The 10,678-nt window shown below is 57.0% G+C and overlaps 1 protein-coding gene across 6 annotated transcripts in view; it reads right to left on the bottom strand.

Annotated features, from left to right (window-relative positions):
• Window positions 1-387: 387 nt before the first annotated feature.
• Window positions 388-10,678, bottom strand: part of HECTD4 (HECT domain E3 ubiquitin protein ligase 4) — a 183,527-nt gene continuing 173,236 nt past the window's right edge. For all 6 annotated transcript variants that reach the window (XM_028116433.2, XM_028116435.2, XM_028116436.2 and 3 more), the window contains 7 exons: window positions 10,453-10,608; window positions 8,868-8,971; window positions 8,520-8,741; window positions 6,573-6,739; window positions 5,993-6,188; window positions 5,214-5,436; window positions 388-4,428 (listed from right to left, as the gene is read on the bottom strand). In XM_028116433.2, the coding sequence (XP_027972234.2) occupies window positions 4,292-4,428; window positions 5,214-5,436; window positions 5,993-6,188; window positions 6,573-6,739; window positions 8,520-8,741; window positions 8,868-8,971; window positions 10,453-10,608 (1,205 nt within the window). In that variant the 3' untranslated portion in view covers window positions 388-4,291. The remainder of the gene's footprint in view (window positions 4,429-5,213; window positions 5,437-5,992; window positions 6,189-6,572; window positions 6,740-8,519; window positions 8,742-8,867; window positions 8,972-10,452; window positions 10,609-10,678) is intronic.

Here is a 10,678-nt window from a genome sequence, read left to right as displayed (position 1 = left end):
TGGGGCAACCGGCTGGCATTTTTACTGGAGAGCTCCTGCTGTCAGAATCTGTAGGTCTTTGGTTTAGTCCAGAAAAGGGTCTTCCAGCCTGCTGTGTAAACCTAGGGTGGGGCTGGAGTCTCAGCTGTTCAGGTGGTTTCTCCTGAATAGGACTTCTAGCTTTCTCCAGGGTGGTGGGCTTGAACTTCTGGTTCTTACATGAATTTCCAATCCCTGTTTTCCTCCTGGCACATGGGGCCTCTAATTCCTTCTTCCCTTTACGATGTTTGTTTTTTAGAGGGAGGTACAAATAAGCTTGCTTCCCATGATGGGCTCATGTATTCTTCCAATAGTTATCCTTTCAGAAATTGTGGATTAAAAAGATTTGTTTCATGAAGATGGAATGTGTTTTTTTTTTTTTTTTTTAAGATGTTATTTATTTGACAGAGACAGCGAGAGAGGGAACACAAGCAGGTCCTCATTTTGATGTACTTGTATTTGGTGGGGGGCACTGAGGCATTGCGATTTATTTTTATAAGTAGGCACCATGCCCAACATGGGGCTTAAACTTGACCCTGAAATGAAGAGTTACATACTCTGAGCCAGCCAGACTCAGTACTTGTTATTTTTAAGAAACTATCCCTCCAGGAGAACATCCCTACAGAAAAGTGCCTAGTAGTAGTATACAGCCCACTGTGAACACGTTATCTGTCACCACCACCCATATCAAAAACATCACCAAGACCCCAGAATGCCCCTCCTACTCTCTCAGTCACTATCCTCTGGGACCCAAAAACTACCACTATCTTGACATTTTATGGTAAGATAGATCAGTTATTTTTCACTCTTTTCATTATTAAATGAACTTAAGTACTTCTTAATGCTTGATTTCTTTTGCTGATCACTGTGTGTGTGGCTCCTCCACATGGTTGCACGTAGCAGTAGTGTGCTTTCCTTTCTGTCCAGCATTCCATCGTGTGCCACTGCGGCGAGCGCCGTGACTGCTGCTGTGAGCATCCTCTTACATGGCTTTCGGTGCACATGTGTATGTATTCTGTTGGCCTGGGATTGCTGGTCTTAGGGCATGTGTAGAGGAGAGTACCAGTTTTCCAAAGTAGTTGTAGGTCACATTCCCCACATCAGTATGTGCTTGGTTCCACATCTGCCCCCAACCATGGGGGTGTGGTGGTAGTTGTATAGATTTTGTCATGATTTTAATAGGCAGTTCCCTGATGACTAGTGAGGATGAATGTTGTCTATTATTGGATAGTGTAATTTTGAATACACTTGTTTTCTAAGAAGCAGCTCTTTAAAAAGATGACCTCAGCCATTCTGGAGAGCAGGAGGAGAATCCTTGCTGCGCTCAGTGAGGTATCTTCAGCTGAGGCACCTCACTCCCCAGCTTCTCCCGTCCAACAGAAGTCTTCTCTCAGCTGAGAGTGGTTGCTTTTTCTGTTTCTAGCGCTGTGAGGCAACAGACAGGAGGAGAAAAGTTGCTTATTCCTCATCCAAGAGGACTCTTGCTCTTCCTGTAATGAAGACATAGGTGGGATAACTTCCACTAAAAGTTAGCATTTATTAAGTATAAAGGTAGGGTCAAAAGAAGAATTAAGTGGGTCTGTGTGAGGCCTCCCATGGAGCAGGAGGACGTGATAAGGTCAAGGAGAGGAGACTGGTTGGATTCTCCTGAATGCAGACGCCAGGGTTCCCTTTCGGGGTGGCAAGGGAGAGCTGTGCAAGAAGAGGGCAGAACCATCGATCTTAGGAAAGCAGCACCAAGTCTTTATCTTCTGTGCACTTCCCTTTTGTACAGTTCTCAGTCCACTGCCGGCTCCTAAGGGAGGATAGGTGGTCTAAGAATGGCCTGGACTCTTCCCGTGCAATGAGCTCCTGGAGGAAAATCCTCACACTGGCAGAAGAGTCTAGACAAGCTCCACTATGAGTAGGGGGCAGAACATGCAAGCGTTAGGTTTAGCTTTGACCTTGGATTTCCATCCCTTCGAAGACTCATACTTTCTATATGAAAACCAGCCTCAAGGAGTTGAATGGGAGGAAAGGATAGCTTATAAGCATGGTGGGGTAAGAATCACATCAAGTGCAGAGACCTAATTCCTAACTACTGGACAAGCACTTCGGTATCAGAGCCATCCGAGCCTGTCAGCCTTTGAATCTTTCCAGTGAGTAGATGATCACACAACTCTTCAGGTAAATCAAAATTAGATGAAGGTTATTTATTGGTGCGACTTTTTTCCTGTGGTGAGCTTCCTTTACACAGCAGTGGTGTAAATAGCATCAAATTGAATGAAAACTTTGTTAAATGCAACCATAAATAATTATAATAAATATACATCAAGTAACTTTACAGCACACGGTTTTTTTTTTTTTAGGGCCAAGGTTTGAATCGGTCTGGAGCTCTCAGTGTGCTCTCTGGGAGACGCAGTCGTGTTAGCAGCAAACATCCTACTCACAGCGGTCATCCGTTCAAGTGATGGGCCAAAAGAAGCTTCCCAAACCCCCCTGGGGGAGGTAGCTGACAATTCTGAGCCCATTCAAGGGATGGGAAGGATTGGAAGGGACCAAGAATGTAAAAATACAGAGAGGAAGAACCACTTCTAATAATCCAGAGGCTCTTTCGTTATGCAGAAATAAGAGGATCCTTTTGTCAGGACTACATCCTGGTGTGACCCCCAGTCAACGGGGCTCTCACTGCTAGGAGGCAGCAGGCAACCCTCTTCCTTTCAAGCAGGGAAACTGCTTGCAGGTGCTCACCTCCAGACAGGACTGCTCCTGCATCAAACGTAACCGATGCAGCCGGAACGATCCGGTTTTAGCTTTTCCTTAGGTTGGGGAATCATTTCTATAATGGTTCTTAATGCATTTCCTAAGAATAAGAGGGAGGAGATGGATGCTAATGGCTCTAACTCTAAATCCATACAACTTTCCAACAGGCCAGGGCCACAGCAGAGAAAGGAAAAGCACAGCTTTCTCTCCCCAGCATTCACACTCCAGAGCCTTCTAGTCAGCACACACTCACTCAGAACTTTCAGTATTCACAATATTATACAATAAATACAGTGATGCAATTCCATGAGAACTAGCAAGGCCCAAAATGACAGTGTCCAATAAGATGGCATATGCTACTCTGGAACAAAGTACCATCGGACAAAGACCTGTTTGGGGCACCAATGCACCGGGGCAGCGGGTGAGCCTGGAGCAGCTCAGCCCTGGCACACACGCTCACATGGGGTAGGAAGGGAGTCGGGGGTGGGCCTGGCCAGACGGGGCAGAAGGACCCCACGGTGGTCCTTGGAAGGTCTTAGTCACTGAAGTAGACCCTGAATTGAGCAGAGCACCTCAGTCAGCTCTTTTTAAAATAGGTGTGTGGCCCATTCACCAACACTGCGGTGAAGAAGGGCTGTTTCTGAGTACAAAAGGGGGGGGGGGTTAGGCTTGAATCCTGTGCTTTCCTGTTCAATCAGAGTCTCAGAAAAACGCCCCCACTCGAGCGTTGTCCCTCCTCCTCTGGGTGTCCTCTTCAACTCCTGGAGCTACAACACGCCTGGCTGTGAACGAAGGTCAGGGATGAACCCTTTGGTCTTCTGAGGAACACTCAGTGGAAAACTGTCAGACCAGGGGCCCAGAGGAGACAGAGGGCAGAGGGTTGTCTGGGTGGGAAGGGATGGGGGGAACCACGGGGGGAGGGAGGGAGTTTCCTCAGAAAAACCCAGACCATAAACAAGGCTCTAAAGCCGGAAGATTAACACAGAAAGCTCCCTGTGTGTGTCTCCCACGTTTGGATAACTGGCCCAACCATTTCAAGATGGAAGGAGGCCTGCGGGAGCTGCGTCCAGGATCAACTCCAGCTCAAGGCAGAAGGGGCAGGGCCACAGACTTGTTTGTGAAGATGCTCTGCGGAGAGAACAGGATGCTCTGTGTGGCCATTGGGATCTCACCACCAGCTTCCTGCTGGGTGATTCCATGATGTGGAACTAACTGGGGCCTTATGGCATCAGAATCCGGTGGCCGTGAAAGACAATGTCCAGGAAGATCAAATGAGACACAGGCTGCCTGGGAACTAAACTACCCTACAAACATACCACAAACAGGTAGTAAAAGAACCAACCCATCACGAAACATACAAATACAAAAGGTTAAGTCTTCCAGGGAGCCCTGGAATGTGGACAAAAGTTCAGAAAAGCAAAATGTCGCCAACTCCTCACGCAGGGCCTGGAGGGATGTGCCCTCAGTGGCAGGCTTCCCAAGCCGGTGGAGCGGTGCCTCAGTGACGGACTCACTCTGGGGCTCCCTCCCCTCAGCCACTCAGGGGGTCTTCTCGGTAGTGAATGGCACAACGAAGTTTCTCCAGCATGATTTCCAGAGAGGAGTACTGGGGAAGTTTGATCATGAACATGCAGGTCTCCACTCGGATGTAGCGAGAGTCTGGGGAACCTGCAAAAAAAAAACCGCACCAGGCCAGCGTCAGGAGGCTGGGCCACGCTTCCAGGGAGGCCTATGGGCCTCTCTGCTTCCAGGGTTGCTGCTCTGGGCAGCTCTAAGCCAACCCCAAGGCTCATCAGGAGGAGGGGCAGGGCAGGGGCAAAAGAAGAGAAGATTCCGGAGGAGAAAATGGCGGACACGACTACTGTACAGCAACGGGCATCACAGTGCTGACCTGTGAGGGAATCTGGTTATAGAGAAGTTTGCCCAGCAGAGGGTTTTATTTTTCTACATTTAAAAGTTGGAAAATTAAAAAAAAAAAAAAAAGTTGGAAAATTAAAACATTTCTGGATTTTTAGCTTTTTAAAACATCAGAGAAAGGGCACCTGGGTGGCTCAGTTAAGAGACTGCCTTCAGCTCAGGTCATGATCCTGGAGTCCCGGGATCGAGTCCCACATCAGGCGCCCTGCTCAGCGGGGAGTCTGCTTCTCCCTCTGACCCTCCCCCCTCTCATGTGCTCTCTCATTCTTTCTCTCTCAAATAAATAAAATCTTAAAAAAAAAAATAAAACATCAGAAAATATGTCAACCTTGGGCCGCTATGGAGGACTCTTGGCTGAGGTCAGGTTTGGGAGTCAAATGACAGCGTGCCCCCCCCCCCCCCCCCCGCCGCATTTACATCTGGGTCTATCTGTCCATTGATCTCCCTCCCTCCCGCAGGGCCCAGCAACCCCAGCTCCCAACTGAGAGAAGGGCCTGTGTGTCCCGACCTGGGACGCGACAAGGGGAGGGCAGTACCTGCTGTGCCATCTGGGGGGGCAATCTTCATGGGGTATGGGGGCACATGGGCTGTGTCAGGGCCCCCATCTTTGCAGGGGCAGGTGAACGGGATGCGTTCCTGGTTGCAGGCAAACTTGATGAACTTGCACAGCTCCTCCTGGGCGAACATCTCCAGCGCCCCCCAGAAGAACTCGATGTGCTGGTCCGTCTCCATCAGCCCCACCTGGTACATGGTGTGGGCCTGGGGAAGAAAGCCCCCCCGCCCCCGAGCTGTGAGCAGACCCAGGCCTCTGCTAGCCCAGTACCTCCCTAGGCCAGGTGGGAGCAGCAGGGACACGGGGATCGTGACAACGACGAAGGCCTCGGAGGTACTGTGCCAGCGCCCGTGTGTGCGACCGCAGCCTGCACGTCAGGCCCAGCAGCAGACGCTCGACCCAGGTTAGCCCGTGGACACACTGCGCGGGGCCTGTCACCGGTCCCACTGGATGTCAAGTCACTTGGGCAAGGTCGCGCAGCTCGCAGGAAGCCACCCTGGGATGCCAGGGCCCAGCCCGAGGGGAGTTGGCCGAGCTGGGGAGCGGAGGGGGCTCAGCAAGAGCGGTCTTCTCTCGGGATGCGGCTTAGGACAGGGGCCTGGAGGCCAGTGGTCTGGGAAGGAAGCTGACCCTGCCACGTGCTGCCACGAGGCGGCTTCGGCCAACTCAGCTGTGAGATGGGGTGAGCACAGCGTCCCCCCTCCCCGCCCCTGCACAGGCCCCTGCTGACACCGCCTTCCGGCCCGGCCCCAGGCCACCGACCTTGAGGAACTCGAGGTTGATGTAAGGGAGGCCGCACGTGCGCAGCTCCATCTCCAGCGGGCTGAGCGTGGTGAGCAGCTGCAGGGGGATGATGGCGCCCAGGCCCGCCCTCACGGCCGTCACGCACTCGGCGTTCTGCAGCTCCCGCAGCCGCAGGCTCCGGATGGCGGCCGCGTAGATGTCTTTGTTCTCCCACCTGCCGGCGCGAGGGGCGCCCAGGTGAGGGAGAGCACCGAGGCGGCCCCCGGGGCTGCGCCTCGTCTCGGGGCCACACGCCCCCCGGCAGAGGGCCCGGGCAGCAGGGGCCTCAGGCCCAGTTACCGAGACGTCCCGGTCCCGGCGAAGCCCCGCGGATTCCTCTCCTGCCTCGGGCGTCACCCGCCTCACAGCTGGGGTTTTTGTGATTAAAAAGTCACGCTGAACACCTTCCCTCCTTGCCGTCCCCCAACGTCCTGCCTCACGTTCCTCCCACTGGTGAAACCCGCCTGTCACCCACGAGCCCAGGCTGCCCAAGTCCCGGCGCCGCCGTGACACCCCGTCAGGCCGACTGGCCGGTCCCCTCCGCAGGCGCAACACTCACGCCACAGGGATGTGCCGGCCGCGGCTGCACAGCTCCACCTCCTCGCCCGTCATGGTCAGGTAGGTGAACCTGCAGCACGGCTTGTTGGGACCCTCCGGGCTCTCGGTGGCCAGGTGCTGGGAGGCGATCTCGGCGCACAGCGCCTCTAGCTCGGTCTCGTCGTTGATCTGGAAGGCAGAGGCGGACCGAGGCTAACTGCCTGACCCGGGAGACGGAACCCCAATCTCCAGTTGGGCAAACGGCAGGCACCGTTTGCATGGGGGCTGCCCTCGACCGTCATGAAGGTGCACACGGCACCAGCCTGCCCAGAGGTGCCGTGAGTTCAGGGCTGGGCGTGTGGCCGAGGCCCGGCTAACGAGACCCAAATTGCAGGGCTTTTGCTGTTACCGTTTGGAAGCAGCAGTCCTCTGTCCCTGGCACGGCCCCGACTGTGAGATGGTACCTCTCGTACTACAGGGGACCCTCTCGAAACCAATTATTGATGACATTTGGACACCTGGATTCAGCTGTGCCCGAAGCTGAATCTGTATCCATATTTACTTTTAAAAGCAAATCATTTGAAAAACCAAAAGTAGGGTCCAAAAGACCCTGATGTGCACGCTACAGAGGAGCTGACCCGATCTGGCCCGGAGGAGAATAAACCTGAAACTCTGCGTGGGGAAGGCTGCAGGTACAACCGCCAGAAGTTCAGAGTATTTCCTCCCGGTTCGTGTGCCCCAGCCCTGGGGTAGTCTGTACCCCGGCACCCTCTAAGGCTTTGCCCAAACCCTGCAGAAAGAAGCCTTGCCCGGACGCTCCTTCTGGACGCTGTCTTATGTCCCCTGCCTGCCCCAGGCCCTTGCTGCTACCGCAGCCCTGGGAGGACTTCTCAGAGCAGTGCCTGGCAGCGACCCCTAAATCCCTAGCCCGTGGGGGCCCATCCTGCTTTGACCCTTTAGGCAGTTCACTGTCCTCCCCGTTTCTGCTGGGAAGCCGACCACTAACCCAAGATCCCGACTTTGGTGCGCCCTTGTGCTGCCCCAGGTGGTAGCCCAGGGGAGGACCACGCCCGAGCTGTGAGCCTCCTCCAGCTGACGCTCCCCGGGGAGCACAGGCAGCTGGCCTCAAGGGGGACGGCTGGGGCAGAGGCGCCTCCCCACTCGGTCTCTAACTTGAGGACGTGTTGCAGCTGGACAGGCCTAGGTTCCACTGGTGACTCTGCTTCCCCGCCAGCTCTCCTCTCTGAGCCTCCCTCCCTCCTGGCCTTGTCGCAAGGACGTGTGCACACAGCCCTCCAGAACAGGGCCTCCCATACCCGGAGAGCGACCCAGGAGCTCCCCGCGGCTGGGGTGAGAGCCCAGGGCCTGGCCCGCGGCCGGCCCCCGCGGCTGTGAACCAGCGGCCGGCAGCCTGAGCACTGGGCGCACGGCCCGGCGCCGGCTGTGCGGTCAGACGGAGGGTCGGACGCCGCTGTGCTCTCCCTAGCTCTGTGTGGCTCGAGGCGCCAGGACGACAGCTACGTTCCCCACCCCTTGCCCTTCCCTGGCCAAGCTCAGGTGATCCCCAGGAGCCAATCTCCTGCACTCTGAGGCCCCAAAACCAAGCTCTTAAAAGCAAAAGCGGGTCGGCTTGTAGGAGTTCCCCTCCCGGCACCTCTGCTCGCTCAGCTGCCGGGCACCCTGCAACCCTGCGTCTTTGGGGGTGCCCGTCAGGGCACATCCGTCACCCCCACTCTGCTGCTATCAAACAGGAAGAGAAGCCAGAGGGGCTTCTGTCCCCATGGAGTAAGCCTGCCAGAGATGGCTCACATTCCCTCATGTTCTTTGGGAGGTCCCAATCGGTCTTCAGGTAGATGCTCGGACTCCCATGGCACGGAGGACCGGGCCACAGCAGGCCACGGAGGCAGCAAGGAGCCACGGGGACACAGCCCCGGAGCTCTGCTGTCCCCAGCACGTACTATTCACTTACGCTCTCGAACTTCTTGACATAATTGTAGGTGAGTATGTCTGCTTCCTGTAGGTCTTGGTCAGGGTCCAGGGGCTCCCCCACCAGGGTCTTCCAGAAGGAAGGCAGGAGGTCCAGGGGAAGAGGGACATCTGCCCGAATCGCAATTCCCAGCAGCTGGCCCAGGAAGTGGAGCAGCTGCTCCTCCCCGCAGGTGATGGGGCTCGGGGTCAGGATGTACTTGCCCTGGAAACGGAGGCAGGGATGGGGGGCTGGCGGGTGCAGGGAGCCGCCGCAGAGTCAGGGCGGCAGGCCAGGAGGGGGCGGACAAGGAGGACAGAGCCCCCCCCACCCCCCACCCACGCGTCCTACCTTGTTCTTGTTGACGGCCGAGCTGGGGCACAGCAGCAGGAGGGACAGCGAGGAGCTCTGCAGCTCCTTACACACCTGCCACAGGAAGTGCCGGAAAGAGCCGCCTGTGGGACACACGGAGACCGATCAGCACAGAGACCCCAGCAGCCCGCCTGCCCGCGGGCCCTGTGCCCACCTGGACGTCAGCTCGTCCGCCAGCCCGCATGCAGCTACGGTGCAGGGGAGAGAGGACCCGTCCGAGGGCGGGGAGACCTGGGGTCAAGTCCTGCTGTGCCACTTACTAGCTGGGTGACCCCCTGGGAATCACTTCCCGGTGACCCAATCCATCAAGTGGGGACAGTCATCGAACGGACGTTGGGGGCTGTCTCCGAGGACTCCAGGAGACCCGGTGCGGAGCCCCACGCGGGCCACCTCCACGCTGCAAGCTCACACTGATCTGCAGGCTCGTTCGATCCACGTCTGTCGCTCCAGGTTGTACTGAGAGCGGGGCCGCCTGGCCTACTCAGCACCGCCCCCCGCTGAGGCCCAGGTCCTCAGGGTCGGTCCAGCGAGTGTCTAACTGCACGGACCGACGCGCGACTGCTGGCAGAGGGCAACGGGCCACTAAGGGTCCCCTGCTGCTGTCTTTCCAAACACGCCTTTGGCTTTCTGGCCAACACCTCCCTGTGGCTGGGTCTTGTCTCCCCCGTGCACCCCGTCAGGGCCCTAAGGTCGGAAGCTCTGAGGGCAGCTACGCGTACACACTGCTCGGTCGGAGCCATGCTTGGGGGACAGATGTGCTCGCTCAGCTTCCCCGCGGAAGCAGGAGATTTCTGCCTGCGGAAGCCACCGAGGGCTGGGCCGTGGAGCCGGATGGACCTGGGTTTGAGCCACAGCCAGCTGCGTGAGCTGGGGGAGGCTTCTGTCAGGCCCGTGGGGGCAACGCCGGTCTCTCGTGCACTCACCCTGCTATGCGGAGGGCCCGCCGTGGAGGGTGGGCCTGCCACTCTCGGGGCACTCTGAGAGGCCCCGCTGCAGCGGGGTGCCCGCCCGCCCTTCCCGCTGTGTCTGGCTGAAGAACGGGGTCTCTTCTCTCATCCAGAGTGGGAAACGCTTCCTGAATGTCTGCGGCTCACTAAGCATGGCTTAAAGGGTCACGAGGGAGCATTTTCCGAGCTGCTGTCCCTCATCGCTGTCCCCTAGCACCCTGCCTCTCACGGGACACACGCACGCTCCGAGCTGAGCCCAGCCTTCAGCCGGGGGCCCTTCCTGGGGGACCAGGCCAATCCGCACGGATGGCGGCTCCACGGTGTCCACTGATCCCAAGCACTGATCCCAGGCTTGGTTCCTGAGCCCGGGGGCGGGCTCAAGTCCCTGGCAAGTGCTGTTCCTGCCCAGCCCGGGGGCGAGTCCCTGGGGGCGGGGGCAGTCCTGGCTTCTGCAGGACAGCTGTGAGCTGTGAGCTAATGAGGACGCCGCCTTTTTAGTCTTGCTGATGGTGGGGATCTGGGGCAGATGAGGCTAAAAATAACGCAAGGACCGTTCTCATCGTCAGCACAGCCCCCACGCTGAACGGGCGCCCCAGAGCCCCCGGGGGCACACTCACTGGTGCCGTGGACCTCCTCCCCTGTGAAGCGGATGTTGAAGGCGTAGGTGGGGTCGCCGCCACTGGCCAGCTTGACACAGAGCTGTGAGGACGAGACGGAGGCCAGCTGCCGGGCAGCCTGGCAGAAGTAGGAGTTTTCGGAGGCTCTGATCTCCCCTGGAAAGAGACAGAAAGCAGTAAAAGCCTCCAGGCCCCACCTTCTGCTCTCCCACCCCGGGACACAAGC

This window comes from Eumetopias jubatus, unplaced genomic scaffold (genome assembly GCF_037043125.1).
Source record: "Eumetopias jubatus isolate StellerSeaLion01/CBP00866 unplaced genomic scaffold, mEumJub1_p1.0 scaffold_16, whole genome shotgun sequence".
Lineage (NCBI taxonomy): Eukaryota > Metazoa > Chordata > Mammalia > Carnivora > Otariidae > Eumetopias > Eumetopias jubatus.
The sequence above is the reverse complement of the archived record's forward strand: the minus strand, read 5'-3'. Positions and strand labels throughout refer to the sequence as shown.